The sequence below is a fragment of the Synchiropus splendidus genome, chromosome 1 (assembly GCF_027744825.2).
Source record: "Synchiropus splendidus isolate RoL2022-P1 chromosome 1, RoL_Sspl_1.0, whole genome shotgun sequence".
NCBI classification, from domain to species: Eukaryota; Metazoa; Chordata; class Actinopteri; order Syngnathiformes; family Callionymidae; genus Synchiropus; species Synchiropus splendidus.
The window spans coordinates 23775214-23797099 of NC_071334.1; the positions used below are offsets into that span (position 1 = coordinate 23775214).

At 40.9% G+C, this 21886-nt stretch overlaps 2 protein-coding genes across 2 annotated transcripts; both read right to left on the reverse strand.

Moving 5' to 3' along the window:
- Positions 1–9387: 9387 nt before the first annotated feature.
- kcnj2a (potassium inwardly rectifying channel subfamily J member 2a) lies at positions 9388–14951 on the reverse strand. Its single transcript, XM_053871976.1, has 2 exons — positions 14734–14951; positions 9388–12875 (listed from the first exon to the last, which is right to left on the reverse strand). Exon 2 carries the CDS (start codon positions 12673–12675, stop codon positions 11392–11394), a length of 1284 nt encoding a protein of 427 aa, XP_053727951.1. The 5' UTR covers positions 12676–12875; positions 14734–14951; the 3' UTR covers positions 9388–11391.
- Positions 14952–16161: 1210 nt separating this feature from the next.
- kcnj16a (potassium inwardly rectifying channel subfamily J member 16a) lies at positions 16162–21135 on the reverse strand. Its single transcript, XM_053872005.1, has 2 exons — positions 21068–21135; positions 16162–17903 (listed from the first exon to the last, which is right to left on the reverse strand). The coding sequence occupies exon 2, from the start codon at positions 17891–17893 to the stop codon at positions 16643–16645; it is 1251 nt and encodes a 416-aa protein (XP_053727980.1). The 5' UTR covers positions 17894–17903; positions 21068–21135; the 3' UTR covers positions 16162–16642.
- Between the last annotated feature and the right edge of the window lie 751 nt (positions 21136–21886).

Here is a 21886-nt window from a genome sequence, read left to right on the forward strand (position 1 = left end):
GATGTTTAAGGTTAGGTGCTTGCCTGACGTTTCAGCTCCTCAGTCAGATCTGAGATCCAAACATGTGTTGTTATTTCTCATGTGCATTCCCCAAACAGATGCAATGGTTCACACGTGAAAATCTTTGCTTTGCCTTAGATACCAAAAAGCTCCAGGCACTTCATTCAGGCCAGTCTACAGACCTGGACCTTACTCATTGACTTATAAAATCCATACAGAGGTGTTTGGTCTTTACTCTACCTGAAACAAAATATTATCAGCGTTATTCAGCAAAAGAATGTGGCCAATTTTATTTGCCCTCCTTTGTTCTTGGTCCACGTCAGGCCATCTATCCACAGTCTCGAGCCCCTCTCAAGGATTCTCCAGGCTTCTGTGGTCAGGACCATAAACACCTCCGGGATTGACGTGACATTTTCTCCGCTATTTCCCTTCTCTGACCTTTGTCCAATCAGATGCTGCAGTGAAGATGTCAACTGCCGCAGAAAACCAGGACCAGTATTCCAAGGCTTCTTGATGGCGCGTTAATGACAGAAGAGCGTAACTGGAGCTGGCGTGCCGCTCACTGTTTTAGAAACAACCCTTGGACCACGTTTACCTGACGGTCATGTGGACAGCTGCACAGACGGTCAACAAACATACAGGTCACCAGGAGGACGAGGAAACATTGGACGAGGAGGAGTGATGTTCCTGCCAGAACTGGAACAGGAGAAAGAACCAGTACAAGAGGAACGGTAGCATGCCCCACAGAAGTATACAACAGTACACACACATTTACTTGCAAATGTGCTAACTCTTGATCATAAGGCCGACTTAACTCTGCAACACCCCCATATTTTCTGAGCACAGTTTTGGAGGGTAGAGCCAGGGCCTTGGGAGTGCTCCCATCCTTAGATGTGGCTATTTGTCTTGATAGTTTATTTCATTACTGGCACTGCTCTCATCATAGTTTTAAGTGTCTTAAGGAAAGTGTTAAGGAAAAGCCAATGATCACACTCCGTGCTGAGCCAATCACATGTCAGGGTTTAAGCCACAACATTGTTTAAAGTGATAAGGATGGGTTTGACTGCCCACTGATGTGCATCGATTTGAGCATATGGGTGGTGTAATTGACAAAAATGAATCAAGTGTTTCCATGATATGAGATATTCGAGACCTCCTCAGTACATTACACCAGGGCTACTAGCTAATGACCATTTTGATGGTCGACTAGTCACTCACTGTCCTAACAATGAATCAACTCGTCGGCATATACCATGCACAGGTTGATGAACGTGCCGACACATTTAATTGTACTGTTGTAAATCGGAATAAAAAACAAGGAAAAAAAACATGAACATTTCTGTTAAAACTTGTTTCGTATTAAATTGTTGTTGGGAACATTGCAGTTTCTCAAGATGTGCTTTAACAGGCATGTTTGGCAGACCTCTCACTTTGATGTGTCCCTTGTGAAATCTTCCCATATTGGATCATTTGGGTCGCTGTGGTCCTGTTGCCTCGGCCATTTCTCCATGTGTGTGAAAGAGAGCCATGACTTCACAACTCTTATTCAACAGTTAGGAGGTGACTACACTGTGGCCTTTCAGCCGACAATAAACTCACCAAATCCTCTTAAACCGGTGCTCCATCTCACCCAAACGATTCGTTCAACAGGGACCAGTAAAGCAAAGCCAGACTAGGCCGAGGAGAAACAGTCACAACTGGACCTGACTGTGGATCACCTGATCACACTACACATGGACTAGATTCCCCAGTTCATGTCAAGTAGACGTGGACGTGGACAAGTAGATCCACCAATCAATTCTTTACAGACCAAAACTATAAAATATATAGATGATGAGACATGAATGAATGATCTGAAAAGCATAATGATGGATGAGAAACTAAATAAATATATTGCTGACTGCTTGGTTGATTTGTTTTTGAAGGGAATCAATGACAAATGGAAAAAACGGGACCACAGAGGTCTTGTTGTATATCGCCAGTTAAGATGGATCATTTATTTTTCCTATGAAGAAAGAGTTTTACGTTTTTGTTATTATGGCTTTTAAATGTTTATATAAATCCATGCAAATTTCCATCAGCAATGATGTAAAATGGCATTGATTGTATCTTTTTCAATAATATGAAAAAACCAAAAGCCGTTTGTGTGGGACAGCTGTGATCTAAAAATACTTAGGAGCTTCCTGACTTAAGGAAAAACCTTCCAAAATCTTCCTGCCAACACACACTATGCACGAGGGTCAAACACATCTCGACGGTGTTTCCTTTGTGTCACTTTCTTAGACCTTTGTTTAGAAGGTTATTGGATCACTATTTAGCAATTGAACTTGCATTTCTCCTGAATATCCAGCATAATAGATGAAAGAGTGAATGCCTCTTTAATTTGATTTTTTTCTTTCATTTAGACTCACAGGAGGTCCAAAAATAATTCTTATTATACTGCATGATACGAAAGCATTTTCCAAATTACTTTCTATTTCATTCCTATAAAAAAGGAAAAACTATTTTTAATCACGGATGCGCAGTGAATATGACTCAAGGCAGACAACTGAATTATAAGAAAAAAAAAAAAAACAACTTATTTCCTGCTAATAAAAGCCTTCAGTGTCAGTGGAGGAGCCTGACCCAGCGCAGATCCTGATTAAAGGGATTTAATATTACTAAGTCTGACGCAAAAAGATTCCGCTCATTACATCCAGGAGCTGAAGTGGGAAGCTGAGCTGGGAATTCCCAGAGTTCCATGAGCCTCCAACCTCTCGCCCTCGTGCAGCAGTTGTCATTGCTCGGGTGTGAAACAGCTGTGCGAACGGAAAAAGGGCGTGACTGTAAAGGACAATAACTGTCTGCCATTTTTAGACCCGTATCCAGTGTCTGGTTAGATTCCAGAGGAGCATGAGTGAAAATCCGGACAACTGCCCAGAAACTCGACACTGCCGCAACAAGATACCCCAAAATAAATCTTGACCTCTCGTGATGTGAGTTTTTAATATTGTGGGTACTCATGGGCAGCACTTCCTGCCATCGTCTCTTGCCACGTTTCCATGAGTCAGCAATAAATCCCTGTGCTACATTAAAACGTCTGAATCAAGTTATCTTCAAGAGAATGGCCTTGAGCCATGCATGAAACATGATCTAACATTTTCACCAGACTTTCGGTATCATTTAAATAACAATTCTGAAGAATTGTGGAGAAAAAAAACACGACTTTATAAATACATCTAACATAAAAGTCTAGTCCAGTTCACTCGGCCTGACGTTAGATGTTAGCTATCCTTCATTAGTCCCAGTGGGGACTTTGTGTAGTTTGAGTTTGTTACCCAGAGTCGTGATATTTATGACAGATTGTGGGACTGCCGGGTTACATCAAAGGTCATCTTTGTTTGCAGCTTCCCGGATGTTTCTCAGTTTCTTCCTTTCATCTGGAGACGAATTTGAAACCTGTTATTTCCTCAGGCAGCGTTGCAAGCACTCAAACTGCAGGAGAAAGCAGGTGTCTCCTGGAAAGCAGCGAAGGAAAATATTTAGGTTCCATCACTCCAATGAGCAGAACACTCTTGAGGAGCTCACCAAATAATAACAGAACGGAAGTGAAATAGCTCTACACAAACATAATGAACTTAGCGTAATAATCGCTGACTCCGTAAATAATTTTGCCTTATTATTGTGTTTCATCAACAATGTTTAATCCAAATTAATACCATACAAAAATGCAATAACAGTATGTTGATGTTTATTAACATGAAGGTGACAAAAGCATCTCATCCAAATGGATTCAGAAACAAATTTACTATTTATTGTCCAACTGCCTTCACCCCAAAAAGAATGCAAAGGCTCCCTCTGAGCCAATGAAGGGAGTCAGTGAAAGAATGCAAAAAGTTAAAAAAAAAAAAAAAACAAGCAAACAACAAAACAAACAAATAAATGCCATCAATCCATGCATAGAAAACAAAACAGAAATAAAATCAACTTCATTGAACAAAATCAACATCTAGCATCATTAAATTAAGAGCTAATCAAGACTCGCTTGTTTACTGACACTCACTGCTATGGAAACCAGAGTGCTGCCATGCAAGTCTGCAGACCACTGGATGAACGCGCACACATGGATGCACGGCCATTAGTGTCCATAAAAAGCAGAGCTTGTCAGCATTAATCACCAGCAACTTGTTATTGTGAAGTCTTCAGCAGGACATTGGACATCACGTTTTTTCCCCGACTTCATTATCATCAGCATCATCCCGTTGCCTGGCTCTATCCAGAATCCCCTCTGCCCCTTGCCGGGAAGGTTTAGCTGGGAAAAGTCCAGACTTGACTGCTACGGGATTTTTTCTTTTTAAACAGCAGCTGCTGAGCTGTGAAGCACAGGCTACCACCGACGCTTACCGATTTCAGTGAAGGGTTTACTCTAACTAAGCTCTCCCTCATACATTATGGGTTTTGAATTCCCCACATCGATCGAATACATTTATTTCCCACATTGAACATAGAAGCAACAAGTCCTCTCTTTCAACTTATCCGATAAAGAGAACCTTATGTCTGGGGTAAAATGGTCCCGATAATAGGCTCCGAAAACTGTTTTGGCAAACAATAGTAAATTTCAGATGAAAAATCTTCATGTGTGTCTTATTAATAATAATAATAAGAAGAAGAAGAAGAATAAACGATTATTATTATGATTATTGTTGTTGTTGTTTTACTTTACATCTTGTACTTACTAATACAAAATAAAAGCAAATCATGACACTTACCTTGTTATGTCTAAAAGGCGTTTTTCATAAATAAATATGTATAATAATATAATAACAATAATAACAATATATGATAATAATAATAATAATATAACAACAATAATATTACTATTATTATTATTATACATCTTTATGTGTCTAAAAGGCGTTTTTCGAAAATATAGATGTATAATAATAATAATAATAATAATAATAATAATAATAATAGTTTTATTGTTGTTATTATACATCTTTATTTATGAGAAACACCTTTTAACACAACAAGGTAAGTGCACAGATGTAAATGACAAAGCCAGTAAGAGAAGCACATAAAAGCCAATCTGTAAAAATGTGTTTTTAAAAGTGCTTTACAAGAAGGCACAACCAGTCTTATTTCCTCAGGCAGGCTGTTCCATAGTCCAGGTGCTCTGACAGAATTTGCTAGATCCCCTTTGATTTCAGCTTTGATTTTCCAACACCTAAAAGAGCGGTCTGAAGAGTTTTCAGACTGCGAGCTGGCTCACAGGCTGTCAGCATATCTAGCTAAACCATGACAGGTCGCTCCGGGGTGCCAGTGAACAGTCAGGATTTTTGGCTACAACAGCCTCCCATACTTCAGTAAATGTCCACTTGGCGGTACCATAGAGCTAATGAAGCACTCTGTGAAGCATCAACCAATGTGCCAGACCAAAGCTTCACGAAGCTTCATCACCCCATATAAACAAGTAGAAGTGACGTGGAGAGTCAGTGTTGCAGAGCTAGAAATATTAAAAGTCATAAGCGCTGATACCTCTCTATGAAATACTGAATTTAATAGTTGCTTTCCCTGCAAACCTAATTATACATCAAGTAATTCAGTTAGTAAACAAGTTATGTTTTCAACGCAGCCAACATTGCAGACAAAGGAACATGAGAATCGTCTGTGTCCTGAGGTGGAGATTTTAGATTCATTCTGGTTTATCACTGGATCAGGGGGCTGCATCTCATTTGGCCAGAAGACTCTGGTCAGACCTTCCCTTCTGGTTTTAGTCTGATCTCCTAGTCTCTCTTTGGTCTGCTGGGACTGAGGAGCAACAGCTGACATGCTCTGTTGTTAAAGACTCCAGCCTCAGTCACCATGACGACACAAGGAGCAGTGAGGTGAGAGGAGGACCTGCAGCTCTGGACCAGCACCTGTTTCCAGAGATGTTTATCCCTGAGGCCATTGTCCTCACACATTCAAATATGACTGACTGCTACATTCCTGCTATGGCCACAGTTATGATGGATGGGTCTGGAGCCAAGACACCCGCAGCTTCTGCAGACCTGCAACCATCAGACATTATGCAACATGATTTAGCCGCTCAGCTGCTGCATCCTGTCCAGAGTAGCACACCAGATTTAGGGCCCAAACACTGGACGGGATAAATAGTTGGAGCTAACGTATGAGACACCATATCAAGATTATGGCTCGAGTCTGCGCCACGATCGAGCATTTCGGGTGACATACCATCCAGGACTTGTATTGGGCCTTCCCAGGGAATATTGAAATTAATGTAGGTTAATAATATTTTTCCAGAGCTTCCAGTTGCTAAGCCTGTTCTGGTGTGATCCATTTGCAATCCATAAAGGTGCAGTAGGCATGACTATTTTTGTTTTCATCATTGAATAATTTCATAATGATATAAAGAAATTCAAGTCACTTGTGGAATGTGCAACTCTATAAAAACACCCACCCATTTGAAATGATTGTATGGAGATATGTCTATCAAATTTAAATGTGACTCATCCCGACCTTTCCCCTCCCCTCGCTGATGTTTCAGTCACACTGTAATAACCATGAGAAAATGTTAACAAACCAATGATGCAGAGCTCTGGAGGCACGACTTCTATGGAGAGTCTGAGGGAAATTCAAGTCAATTGTTTTTTATGTATTTTGAGACAGATCACGGACCCTACCTTTAACAGCTGGTTTTTAGTACCAGGATATAAAGTTAGCTCTGGTCCACTTTGCCATTCAGATGATCGCCTGATTTATGAACAGATTCAATTAACAGCGTGTTTCAGTCATGGATTTCGATAACCAAGCAGCTGCAACCTCATAGGCCATGTTGGTTCGAGGGAAAATCCAAGCAGAACCACAGCCTTCCATTCAGTTTGTGCTGTTGTTATCCACAAAAGGTCAAATGACACACATGTCTCGCATTCTCAGGCGTTTTATGCCAAGTGGACATTCTGGCAGGGTTCAGCAGAAGACAATAGATGGATCATGTTTGGAATTTTGTTGGACAAACTCGCTTTGACTCTGGAGCTTTTATCGTAAATGCGGATTCCAGAGTCAGAATCTGTAAAATTCCATTCAACACTGTTTGAATGACAGAAGGTGTTTCATTTTCCATATCACTTGTGAGTGAGGACCCATATATCCCATCTTGCACTGCTGCAGTAGCAAATCAAGTCAGTCAATAATCGGCAAAAAAAAATCCAAGTTAAATTTCAATGACTTTGCACTGTAAATTTACAACTTCTGATCTACTTCAGGAGGTATCTGGGACTGCTGTCTTCTTCACAGAGGAATTCTCAGACACTCCTGAGTCGTAAGAAGACAGCATCTCTCCAACTTGTCCCTAACAAATCCCTGCCCTAGCTTCTTTATAGGTGAAGCAGGAGCAGCTATTTCCCTGCTCTGGAGGATTCTGTAGCTAAGCCTTGTGCCAGTTCTCTCTTATGCCAGTCCAGACCCCAGCAAAGTCACTCCACATTTTGAGAAACAGTGTAGAGTGTTGTTCAGGCTGGTTTGGGTCTGTTGCCTCAATATATGCACAGAGGGCCGGTAGCACTGCAACACTGTTCCTCCAGGTCAGTGGAATTTGCACATCTCGAATATGGTTACTGCAAAGAACCTCACTGCGATGAGGATGTTTGAACAAACAGAATTACCCCAGCGGGAGAAGGTGCAGTCATTTCTGTTTCCATCAGGGGCAAAAGAGCTTTCTGTGATTCCCCCATGCAACTCCATTTAGAAAATTAGTCAAATGATTAGAGCTTTAATAAGGGTTTAAGGTAAGTTTATCCCATTTGATGGGAAAGATCAAATTTTAGTTATTGTAGTTTAGTTGTCGTTTCTATGGTCAAGTATTTTTTTTCACTGCAATCTAATTCAGTCTCTTTCATCCGTGTAAAGTGAAAAACCTAACTGCATATTTTCAATGAGATGTATTTACAACATTTTCCAGGTAGATTTAGACCAGCTTGTGTGCACAAATATAAAATGTAGCGCAACATATTTAGCGCAGTGAAGAAGGAGAAGCTACGTGGGGCCAGTGACCTGACTGCTCTTTCATCTCTCTATCGGGGTCTGGATGAGGCGGTGGTCCATGTGAAGCAGGAAGACCTTAGCGAGGATCACAGGTCTGAACCAGATCTGGGTCCGGTGGGTTCCCAGCAGGTTCTACTCAAACTCCATTGTTGTTGCTGTTCACTTGTTTGTGAGTGACGAAGAGAAATAATCAAAGCTGTGAAACTTATAACCTCAGATTCCCCGATTGTGTGTGTGTGTATGTTTACAGTGCATACACTTGTATTGTGTCCCACAGCTACACTTCCTCCCTAGCAGCATGTGACCCCTGCTTTTCCCGCCTCAGCAGAAACAGTACATAAAAATTAAAAAAAGAAAAAAAAAAAATTCTAACATTTTAGGAAATATCAACAACTGGTGAGGAGGGAAAACATTTGTGTTTATTTTCAGGACTTCCCTGAGCTTTTTACTTGGGCCGTGACTGTGTAGGTGTGTGATGATGCCTGTGTGTTTTATGACACTGCAATGGTGGTTTTTTTTGGTGTGTGTGCATATGCATCAGTGCTCATGCCTGTTGACATATGAGTGCGAGGAGATTCATGTTTGTTTCGTGTTTTTAGATGTCTTATCGTTGAGATTGCTACTAGTTATTGCAGGATTCACTTCAAACAATCTGATGGAATTGCTCATGATCCGTAACAAACACCTGGTGAATCTGCAGTCATGAACTTTCTGACTTTCATTTTCCGATGATCTGCTAAGACATGTTGATGACATGTTGACCAGCTATTGATATAAATCTTCCACACGTGATCCTATGAAAGCGGGTTAGGGCCAGTGAAGAAAAAAAATGGCAGAATTCTGACTTTAAAGTGAGAATTCTGACTTTTTTCTGACTTTAAACAGCAGTCTGACATTTCACACCCCACAATTCATTGCCCAACGTCACAAAGTTAGAATTCTGAGATTCTCACTTTAAAGTCAGGGAAAAAAGTCACAATTCTCACTTAAAAGGCAGAATTCTCAGATTAAAGTCAAGAACTCTGCCTTTTTTTTTTTCTTCACTGATCCTAATCCTCTTCCGTATGATCCAGTTGGCCCGAGTCATAACTATTGAATTCTGTTGAATATTCTCGTACCAAATTCAAAATCAAATTGAATAAGTTAATATTTGATGGGATCAACTGACAATCTTTATTGTGTGTGATTTTTCTATAGCTGAAGTAAAACTGTGAAGGTTAGCTGAAACCTCTATTATTTTTTTGTTATTCCTTAACTTACAAAATTTATAAACTTGGTTATTTGCATAATATATTTTTTCCCCAACTCTTTTAAACAAACATTCCAATATTTGCCAAAAAGCACTTTTGATCATTGGTTGACTTTTTATTGAAAAACAATCATGTACAATAATATTAACAGCTGTAAAAAACATTTATACATTCCGTCAAACACTTGGAAGACTGAGAGCGAATATTTGCAACAAAGAATTTACACACCAAATATGTTCTGGTCCAGACACAACACTGGTTTCTGCACAAGTTATGAAGAAGTTACTTTCTTTGTGACTGTTCAAGCTTTATTGGAGGAGTCGTATGGACATGGGACATTTCATATTAAAACCCTCTTGCTGACAATATTACAATAAAACAGGACTTTCTTAATCGCCCATAGTTGGTGGTTAAAAAAACAAAAACCTAGCAAAAGCTTTTGTGAGAAATCAAATGTTTCAGGAGTTTCAGGTGTAAAGATGCTGAGATTGTAACAATCCAGGTAAGAAGTTGGGACAAAATGTAGAAGATAAATCAGAGTGATTATTTCAGGTGAAACATAGAGATGGACATGGAGGCCATTTTTTATGACTACTGTTAAGTAGGTTTGCTAAAGGACATTGTTATTTGGGCATCAAGAGGGTCTTCACCTATTCATTTATTTCCTTTATCTACTTCTGTGAACACGGTTATTCATAGAAGTACAGTACATAGACAAAGTTTGGGAGGCCAGATTCACCTGGTCACATGGGGAGGTGATGTTAGACAAGGATGCAGATGGAATTACCAGGTACAGTACGAGAAGAAGAGGAAGACAAGCATGCAGATGGATGCTACAGTATACCAAGGTTGAAAAAGCTAACTTTCTGATGGGGGGGCTCGAGAGAACAACAAAAAATAGAGATGCTGGGACAGTTTTTCGGACAAATGTAGATGGCATTGGTTGATGTATTTTTTAAAAATTAAAACCAAATTGCTGAGGTGAACAGACTCCAAATGTGACAAGCCCCAAACTAATGTTTATTAATGCAACAAGTCGCAAGACGTTGCAGGAAAATATTTGATGTTGAGTCGTCTCTCACTCAAATGTCATGAACGTAAAAAGGTGTGTAAAGACTTTCCTTACAACATAGTGTTCGCACTCATTAAAAACAAAACCATGTCAGTCCCCTATTAGGTACCAAATCACCAGGCGCCGTTCAAACTATGATAATAGAACTCTGGCTTTTTTCAAATCATTCATCAAAGTTAAAGGCAACATGTTAGCAGCACTTTTAAGAACATACATTCTCACGTTCCAACAATCTTGGTTTTTACTGCTGAAAATCTTCCGAATATGCAAAAAAAACAAAACAGCGTAGTGGTCTTGTTGTACTGTAACAAAGTGATGCGCAAAAGGTTGGAAGATTACCGAGACAATTGTTTCCTCACATTTCTTTCAAGGACTTATGAAGATGAAAATGACTAGGAATTGTGCAGAGCTCCGACTGTTTAGATCTTATGCAAAACATTCGAGGGTTTTGGTCGATAGACAATTATTTGTTATTTGCAGATAAACGAGAACATTTCTGTCCTTGACATTTCACCAGTTGTCGAATCCTTCAGACCAGCAAAAATCAATGTCTGAGTGAGGCCAGCTCGTGAACAAATTGTCCTGTTGTACCTTTGTTCCAGACTATTTGCCAAAAATCAGCAGATTTGTTTCATAACAGTTTCTTGGTGGACAGAGAAACTGAGTCAAGGCAGGATATTAGCATTAAAGCGTCCCATCACGACTTCAGCTTCGTGTTTCAGTCATTGGTGCTGTCTCTCAAAGTCTGGACAGTCTACAGCGGTGGATAAAAGTTTTCCGACACCCCATTCTCCTCAATATTAATGTGATGATGTCTTTTTTGTTCATAGTTATATAGTTATATTTATTTGTCTGTGTATAATGCAGATGCACCTTTTGAAAGACAAAATTTGTTTTTCAAGATATTACTTGAGATTGTGCCAAATTTTAAGGGTGTCTGAAAACTTTTTCTGCCGCTGTAACAGCAGTACCGTTGGCTGGTCCTCTGGCCCGACCAGGCTCCATCAGGACCGCTAAAGTGATTCTTGACCTTGAAGGTCTCAGTCATATTTCAGACTCTCGTCTCAGAGTGCGGGGCTCTGGTGGCACTGGGCCTTGGCTTTGCTCATTCTCTGAGATATTGTCTGTCTGGGTTCCGTCCGGCCCGACGCTGCCACCGTTGCCTTCATCGGTGTCCTCTCTGCTCTCGAGAGCCAACTCGTTTTCGTAGCAGAAGGAGTTGGAGTTTGAAAGGATGTATTTTTTTTCAGCCAGATCTCTGGCGCTGCACAGAGGTGTGCTCGGCACCTCATAAGTCTTGTGGAAGCGGGAGTAGTCCACCTTGTAGTAGTTTTTCTCCTCAAAGAGCACTGGCTCAAAGCGCTGCCCCCAGAGGATCTCTCCAGCCACATAGGAGCTCCGGCACTGCGTGGTCATGGCGGTGGCCTCCACCATGCCCTCCAGGATCACCACAATTTCAAACTCAGAGTTCTCCAGGTCTTGCTTGCTCATGTCATAGAAGGGACTCTCCTCATTGATCACATGGACAATCGTAATGGGGGAGACCAGGAAGATGCGGTCTACCCCACTATCAAAGCCCACGTCAATGTCCATCTGGTCCAGAGGGATATACTCCCCCTCTGGTGTCATCCGTGACTTCAGGAGTTGAGCCCGCACATGTGCTTCCACCAAATGGCTTTTTCTTAAGTTGCCTACCCGCCACATCAAGCAAAGCTTGTTGTCCCTCATGGCCACTGTGGCATTGTGGCTAAATACCAAAGTCTCATTTCGCTTCTTGGGCTTTGCCATCTTTGCCATGACAGCACCAATGATGAAGGCATCAATAATGCAACCCACTATGCTTTGGAAGACCACCATGAAGACTGCAGCGGGGCATTCGTCGGTCACATATCTGTAGCCGTAGCCAATGGTGGTCTGAGTCTCAATGGAGAAGAGAAAAGCTGCAGTAAAGCTGCTCACATTGGAAACACACTTCTTTCCATTGTTCTCCAGGTCACCGTGGAAAATGGCCACCAGCCAGAAGAAACAGCCAAAAAATAACCAGGACAGGAGAAAGGCTAGGCAGAAAATGAGGAACATGTACCTCCAGCGGATGTCCACGCAGGTCGTAAAGATGTCCGCTAAATACCTCTGGCCTTTCTCGCTTACGTTCACAAACTGAACATTGCAGTGGCCATCTTTCTTCACAAAGCGGCTTTGGGGTTGGTGGCGGGTGTGCACCTTGCTCTTGCCGTTGCCATAACCATTAGGAACTGCCATGGTGGCGAGCTTCATGCCGTCCTCCTCTGATGACACAATGCTGTAGCGGCTAGCTCGCACACTTCCCATCACCTCAGTCGGGGATGGCCGAGCTACGTCTGCTTTAGGAAACAGTCTAAGTTTCTGGAAAAAGCGTTGGAGAAACAGTTTTAAAATGCTCCCGGAACAAACTAGGGGAAAAAAAAGTGTGGTCTGAAGAAGCCCAAAGAGCTTCAGTCTGGATCTGGAGCAGCAGGTAGAAGAATGTCTTAGTTCTCGCTCATCACCGTCTGCAAAAAACACAGGAGTAACCATTACTTTTCTAAAAGCAAAACTTTCAACATGCTCTCTTCACAGTCTGAGAAAATGCTTCTAAAGGTCTGGAGGGGCCAGCTGTGCCAACAATATCTCATATAGTTATGACAATCAACGACACTGATGTTTAACTCAGATCATTTCAGCTGTCACTCTGAGGCCGTCCAGTCATCGCAGGTTATTTCCCACTTTTAACACTGTTTTTCTTGGCTGCGCTCACAGTTTCTTGCCGGGTTGTGGGTCCCAGTGTTCAGCAGGAATCTCATGAACCGTTTGGTTTGTTTAATTGACGTCTGACATTAGTGCTGAAAACGCTATTTCTTCTTTCTACATTATGTTCATCATGAACCAACTTGAGCTGTATTTACAATTAAAAGTAAAAACATTATGCTGTTTACAGAGGACCTTGACATAAGAGATGTCAGATTACAATGATAAAGCTAATAAATGTTCTTTCAACAGAATTTTATGGTTTAAGGTGTGTGGCCGAGAACTGAAAAAAAAAAATTTGGATGAATGTCCGAAAAACAAGCCTATTACTGGAGAACGGTCGAGAAGAGAATTAGTAAAAATACACTCCTATTTCTATCAAGATAGAGACATGTTTGCAAGTCAGTTGCTCACGTAACCTGTCCCATCGTGTGACAACAGCGGATAACTGAGGCTCCAGGATTAACGTCCCGGAACATCACCAAAATGTAACCCTGTTTCATTGCCAACATTTCCTGAAACATACTTTGAAATCCATGCATGTTTTTGTCAGTCATTTTGCTAACTGATAGCCAAACAGTGGGATACAACATAAACTTGACGGGGGCCAACAATCTAAGTGTCTCGGCTTTTGCACACTTGCTCGCCACACAAATGTATTTTCGAACACGGGCTACATGTTCTTTCACTGCTTCAATTTCAAAGTACATCAACCAGGGTGAGATGACGATCTCATGATCCAACTCGCTGCCGCTCTTGGGATTTGGGCTCTCGGTTGCCATGATGGTTGAGTCCTGCGAGGATTCACGGCACCATTGGGGTTGCTTCATAGCAACCTGTGCCTCAATAGTGTTATTCTGCTTTTGAGTTCAAGAGGTGTTGAATCGAGCGCAGGACTATCGATAAAATTGATTCCTATCTTTTCATTTGCTGATGACATCATGACAGTTTCACTCTCATAAACAGCATACAATAGAAAGAGCATGATAGTATAAAGGATGATAGAATAAAGTAGCAGTGAGTATAGAGGGAATTTCATATTCTCAAAGTAAACTACGACTTTGATAACAGTAACAAACATGGCTGGTTTTTAAAATTTTATGTGTACACCAACAATGTTATTCCTTTAGTATTTTAATAATTTTTCAGAGAAGCCTTATAGTTTGGACCAGTCATTTATCAGTATTTTTTCATTAGTATGTGAGATTCCTTGTGAAGTATACACGATAAATGAAAGGATTCTTTACTGCTGGATGAACATACATACCTCGACTGTTCAACCGTTTTAAGGTATTGTTTGGAGCCCATAAAATAGCAGACAGTAACACAGTACAAGTGCGAAACTACTGCAAATAAACCATAATGCAATCGCACTAAGGTCAGACTATAGTTTATGAGTTTACATAATAGTTGGTGGAGCACCCCTTAACAAGTGTGAGGCTTTGTAACAGGGGTTGTCTGTAGTGAATCACATTCCATCGACAAATGGTGACAGGTGATAACAGACACATGTGAGCACACGCGCACCACCTCCGGAATTGAAAAGATACTGTCAAATGAAAGTAAGAAAGAAATGAAAAACACATGTTTGCGTGTGTGAGTGTGTGTGTGAATTTCCAGTACCTATGGCTGTGTGTATTTGGCTCAGTTCGGTGAATATAATCCAGACATCAAAGCTTTGAATCGCCCACCATGTCCAAGCTTCGCTGTCCCGGACCACCTGAGAGCGAGTCCCAGCTCGTGGAAAAGGTCGTAGCTGGCTCTGCTTCTGGCCGAGCAGGACCGTGGCATCAGTGACACCGGAAGCTCCAGGCTCGACGAACCGCACTCACATGCCGGATCTCGCTCTAGTGCTAAGGCGCGAGCCCCTTTGCCTTTACTTAAAAGAGCTGCACCGGCGAAGTCCCGCCGCTCGCGCAGCAGGCAGCCAATGAGAGGAGAGCAGGGGCGCGTGGGTTTGCGTGACTATGATGTACAGTCTCAGCAATAACAACAATAATTCTTCTAGCGTTAATTCTTCAACTTAAAACTTTTTTTTCCTCTAGAGAAATTGCACTTTTCTCATCAACCTTATAACTACTATTATTACTATTATTACGACTATAATACAGTAATAATATTAACTATTACTATTATTATTGGTAGTGGCACTTGTGTATTATTTGTACTATTATACATACCTGTCCACGGCTGAGGACAACACCAGCTGGACGTTGGATATTTTGATGCATAGTAATCCCCTCGCTTTACGTTTATTTTATTTATTTATATATTTATTTCGTTGATTCGAGATGTGTTGACCACTGCAAACTACAAATACAAACATTCTCGACAACAATTATAATGCATACAAATCTTCAATAAAATAAAATGAATTTATTATGAGTATATAAGTGCTGTATAGTATAATTAAGGGCATGGTTACAGTTTGACCCCATTTCAGCATTTTGGTAAATATAGGAATCTGCTGTTAATGGCAGTGATTTTTAATAAAGTTTTAATGGTTCAAATGGAAAAATGAGTGTGTGGAAACAATGACTCACTTTTCACACTGTCGGAGGCAATCGACTGGAAGTTTGACTTTGATAAATTTAGAGTGGGTTCATTCTTCCAACTCTCAAAGTTATTTTTTTTCCTGCATCTATTTTAAACTGCGGCTTATTTTAGGAGTGCATTTAGTCACCTGAGCCCTCGACCCACCCGTGTTTGTTTTCCACGCACGATTTCCCGCATCCAGAATCAGGACACATGCAGGCAGCTGCTGCCGAGCGCCACCCTGTGGAGAAGGAAGGTGGCTGTACAGTACAGCCCTAGAAAACGGAAGTATGTAAACATCTATAGATAGTTTTTAGCTTCCCACTTAAAACTTGTCAATTAAGCCCCAACACAAAGCAATGTATGTGTCTTTGGTTAAGCAAGGAACCTAGTAATAACATACACTAAGAACAGTACCTGGAGGTGGGTTAACACAGAGCACAGGGGAAATAAGTACCTTTTTATTGGCAGGAATTGTCATTTCAACAAAAAATAAAACCACATATTGATGTATCATCCATTTAAGAAAGTGTATTTATTATTGTTACTATTATTATATACAGCAAATACAATATTTATGGCAATATAAATAAGGAGGTTTTCATATAAACTTTGAAAGAAACATCATGGTAACGTTTCATAATTGAAATTACAGCAAATACACCCGTTTTTTTCTAAAACGCATCTCTAGTTTGGGACCAAATCATAGTCAGGTATCAATAAAGACGCTAAAGAGATCGATAAGAAAGGTCACGTGATTAACATTTCTATATAAAGGGGGATCCGTGTGCTGAGCATGTAGTTTCTCTGTTCAGTTTGAAGCCCAGCATCGACTGTACTCACTGACGACCTCTGAATTGGTCCCGGTGGACTGGCCTCTGGTCCCTCCCTCAGTGTGGATCAGGTGATCCTACTCCTCACATGTTGACGCTGAAAACCGAACTCCAGTCCTGAAGCTGCAACAATAAACCTTTGACAGTGGAGGACATGTAATGTCTTACATTTCAGGCTTAGTTGGATTCTCAGGCAAAGTCAACTTGTTTTTTGACTGATCCGCTTCAGATGACGTTGCATTGGCGTCAGTGTCGTTGACCAGTTCTACGGTCACAGTTGGTGGCTTCAGGTGTGGATCTGTGCGTGGGGACCTTGGTGAGTGTCGGGGTGAGGGTCGGGGTGAGTGCCTTGGCGAGGTTCTGGGTGAATGTCTGGGTGAATGTCTGGGTGACGGCTGAAGTAGCTTCTTACGTTCATACTCCTCCGCACTGACCTCTGGCACCAGGACCTTTGCTGTCTGGTTGAACAGGTTATAGTCAACTCGGTAGTGCCTCCTACTGACCCGGATCATCTCTTGAAATAGCTGACCCCACAGGATCTCAGCCGGAGAATAGGAGGTGCGGGTCTGGTGCAACATTCCTGTGGAGTCATCCGTGTACGTGAATGAAACCACGAGCTCAAAGTCGGACTTTCGCAAGTCTGCCAGGCTCATGTGGTATAATGGGCTGCCATGTTCAATCCGGTGACAGATAGTAATCGGGGTCACCAGGACAATTTCACTCTGCTGGATTAACAAGTCTTCATAGGTAACGTCGAGTTTCCCGCTGGCGTAGACGGTGGAACGCACAATCTGAGCTCGAGCGGTTCCTTCCACCAGGTGATTCCGACGGAAGTCGCCGACCCTCCAGGAGAGCGTCAGGTGACTGTCTCGAAGGTTGATGACAGCACAGTTGCTGAAGCCGATTGTCTGCGCCCTTTTCCTGGCTGATGCCATTTTAGCCACAACAATGCCGATGACAAACGTGTCGATGAAACAGCTGATGACGTCTTGGATGGTGACGATGATGATGGCAACCATGCAGTTCTCCGACATGCCTCTGAAGCCGTACCCAATTGTAGTCTGAGTCTCCAGTGAGAAAAGAAAGGCAGCAGTGAAGCTACGGACTTCGTACACACACGGTTCATTTTTAAGGTCCTGGAGATCCCCGTGAGCCAGCGCTATGACCCAGAAGAGGATTCCGAAGAAGAGCCAGGAGAGGATGTATGACAGAGCAAAGATGAGAAACATCACCCTCCAGCGAATTTCCACCAGTGTGGTGAAGATGTCGGTCACAAACAGCAGCCATTCTTCAGGAACATGCCGGAAAACCACATTACAGTGCCCTTCTTTTCGGATGTAGCGGTGCCTCTTCTGCTCAGGTCCATTTGCCATCTTCACGTCGGCTATTTGGACGGACTGATATTGGTTAGGCATCGTCTTCAATCTGGAAGGAACAAACACACCTTTGAAAATTATTTTTTTGGAACGACTGTGTTTTTACTACGTAGTTATTATCATGCATCGCTCAGTCACCAGGTAACTGAAGTTAAACCTTTAAATATCTCTTCATTCGGCCCCCAATGAGCCTTTTGTCACATTTATCACTCACTGCTTGGTCTCCATATGAGTGAAATTTTGAACATTTGCCCACCACTAAATCAAGAGCAAGGCTTGAAAGATTGAAACCTATAAATAGTTTAAGAATCCTAAACAAAAACTTTAAACTTTAAACAAAAGCCAAACTTTAATGGCCAACGAACACCGGCCAATATAATCCTCCATAGATGGAACCAATGAGCCCAATGGCTTTGTCAGTATGTTTAAAAAATGCCCACTTGTATTACATTAGAAAGAAAAATCACATAATCCCACCATAGCAAGATTATTATGCTCCTTCAAATGATCCAAAGTTCCGACAATTAATTCCTTAAAAGTTCCAGTCCACTCATTGTTCCCAGTCTTCATGGTGTTTTTCCCCAGCTGCTATGACGCAGCCTGAGATGACTAATTCAGAATAATTTTGCTTTAACAGTGGTTATTTTAAGATTAATGAGATGAGTACATCAACAACAAAATTGTCATTTCAAAGGCTAATTAAAGAATAAAATAAAACCAAAACCCAAGATGAATAACACAAATACGCTAAAATAGTACAATTATCAGATGAAAAAAAATGGAGAACATTTTGTCAAAGAAATTGCCGTAATCTTATTGTTGATGAAGTCAATAACATTAACATGAGAAAAAGATTTTAAAGAGATAACAAAAGTGAATTTGGTACATTCATGATTTTTTAAAATGGAACATAAAAGTAGTCCTGGAACTACTTTAGTATTCTGAAAGAATAATTTGGTGGGAATCTTTCTCCTGGAAGGTCCAGGTAGCTATTAAACAAAAACTGCAACTGTTCCATAAGAATCTTTGGTCCCCCTCCAGATCAGAAGCTCTTTTTTGAATTTGGGTGGAGTTCTGACAATTCTCTCAGGTCCAATAATGGAAGTTGAACTGGACCGTTCCAGTCTCAGAGACTCAGGGAGGAAAAACAAATGTGGAAGCTGGAATTGTTTCAGTGCAGATGAGAGGAAGCGTCAGTCACAGCCAAACCACCAGAGCAGTTCTCTGCTCCCAGAACCATGGTGATCAGACTCAGGTCATTGACAGCGAGACTGTCCGTATGGAAGATTCCCTTCACATACAGTAAAACGCAAATGCAAAAGCTTTAAGTGCTGGAAAAGTTTTAATTCTGGTGTGTATCTTCAAACCTTCACAGAAACTTGATGTATTATTTTTATAAATTTGTTCATCCTGTGAGGTAGTAGTAGTTGGCACACTAGTTTAAAGACTCTGGCCTCTCTTTAATCAAATTAAATTAATTAATTAATTAAAAAGAAATAATAACAACCATTGTTTTGTTTCATCTACAGTTTGACATCATAAATGAACTGTTTGAGCACCATCTGCTGAGTCACCATTTATAAGATTTTCACTGGAAACATCCACCTGGGTACAAAACACCTACTGACATTTAAAACCACAGGCCTCCTCCTGAACTACTTTGACATTGGTCAACATTCGTGTTCTGAGTGATCCGACTCTGGAAACAACTTCCTGTCTGCTCACTTACAAGCCCATTACACGCTCACTTGCTGCAAATGACATGGCGACACGGTCTGTGCTTCACTGGGTCAGAACCGTGTACACGGGTGGCCGGGGTTTTGGCCTTGAATGACCTTCAGATCTGGGAAAATTCTAGGACATAACCCTATGTCTTCAAATATTTAAAAATTGTCATGCACAGCCATGTTGAGGTTTAAAAAAACACAGCTTCAGCTGAAAATGAAGCCAAAACTCCTTAAACGTAAATTCCACTTGTGTGTCCTGAAGGTTAAACGGCTGCTTGGTCAAAAACCTCAATGGACCAGAACATGTCTTACAAGTAAGTCATTGCAGTTGTTTCTGATTCATCATAAGTTCAGTTGAGGCAGAAATGTGAAGAGAAAAACAATCACCAGAAGAATTGGGAAACCCTCAACAACTCAGTCCTTGTTGTTAATACTTAATTTTTTCTTTATTTATTGTTTGTTATTGGGAACTTAAAATCTGTTGCTTTTATGATGATCATTTTTGGGTTTAGCAGAAGAATTTCCCCACTCCTCAGTTTGGCTATTTTTATAAACATACTACTGGTTCATCTTTGTTAACATATTGCAGCACAGTTTGATAATGATTTGTCTACATTTACTTTCTTCTTATTCAAAAGAGATATGCAAGTTTTTCCGCGGCACGTGCTGACCTTTCGTCGTGTGCTGCTTGCTTGTTGCAAGGATCAATATTAAGTATTTATGAAACAGACTTGGACTTGTTGTGTCAGCAATGTCCACATCTGAGTTCAGGTGAAACTGGAGCAGAGACTCTTATCACGGCGACTAAATCTTCAGAGCGTCTCGCACTTTGTTACAGTCAAGATTCTGGTTCTCTTATTACAGTTGGACCAGTATTCTTTGCCAGCGACCTCAGATCAGCCTTTTTAAAATGAAAATTGTTACATAGGCCTTAATTGTGATCAGTAATCTTTGGTAGTGTGGCCCAACAGAAACATCAATTATGTTGCTTAATAAAAAAAAAAAGTGACAGAAATTCTGCCCTTTTAATTATCATTCAGAAGTGGTGTGAGTTACTGTACTACCAGCAGAGAACTTATAATACCACCTGGTAAAAACTGTTCTACATGCATGAGGTTTGTATTATAGAACTGTTTGAAACACCTTCTGTTGCATTAATGTGACACAAAAGCTTGTTTTGACACCTGAAGATGTTTAACTTTTATCTCATCTTGGACTACATCGCACACTCTAACTCAGAGAACTATCTTCTTCAAGTCCACTAAAGACAAAAGTCATAATGAAATTGGATATTTGGATACAAAGAAACGGTATATCCCCAATATTACGTCTATTGGATGATGATAAATCCACCACCCGCAACATAAATTAAGGCTAAAGCAAATTTTAATCCAATGAAAAAAGCTTTTAAAGTAGAAAAGAATTCTGATCTCATGTAAAACAGTAAGTGGTTTAGAAAGGCAAACATTAGTCAGAAGAGTCGTACCTGAGTTGTGAGCAGGCAATGTTGTACAGTGGCTCAGGTCTCACCTGCTGGAAGGAGCCTCACTGTTGTCAAACCACAAAAACTAAAGATTAACGCCTCCCTGCTGTGTCACATGGACTCTCCCTTTCTCTCTCTCGCACACACACACCCTCATTCACAGGTACTCACAGGCTTGTTAACATTCATTATTTTCATGCATCTTTTAAATTCACTTCTTCATTTCAAATAGTTGAGCTTGACTCTGAAATAAACCCTTTTAAACGCTGGTCGGAATTAATTTCAAATGTGATCAGTTACTCAATGCAAAGCATCTAGTACTAGTAGTAGTTGACATACTCTGCGCAGTTATTGCTACAGAAGTAGTTGATGCATCAGAACACATAAAACAAGTCATAATGATAAATGTACATGTTGAAACTCAGAAATAGTAACTGCAGTAGTGGTTGTGGAGATAGACCAATCGGCTTGAGGATTGACAGTAGTTGTGTAGTGGCACCGGTACCTGCAAAGGTAAGAGTGGAAGGATAAGAATCAACAGTAGCAGGTGGAGGTGCAGTAATAGTGACTGTACTGTAGTATGACTAGTAGCGTTAGCAGTGATAGTAAATTCTAACTCTTCTAACATAGATGTGGCACTAATAGCAGTATCAAAATAAGTAGTAGAAGCGATATAAACAGCAGTTGTGGCGGTAGCAATAGTAACATTGTTGCACTAGCAGAGGAAGTGATATCAGTAGAACTGGTCATTGCAGAAAAAGTTTCATGAACAGCTTCAATAAAAGTATAATAGTAGTTGCAGCATTCATCTGATCACTAGAA

Excerpts from the sequence above, each read along its gene's own strand:
- kcnj2a (XM_053871976.1), bottom strand. The coding sequence starts at position 12,675 with ATGGGAAGTGTGCGAGCTAGCCGCTACAGCATTGTGTCATCAGAGGAG.
- kcnj16a (XM_053872005.1), bottom strand. The coding sequence starts at position 17,893 with ATGCCTAACCAATATCAGTCCGTCCAAATAGCCGACGTGAAGATGGCA.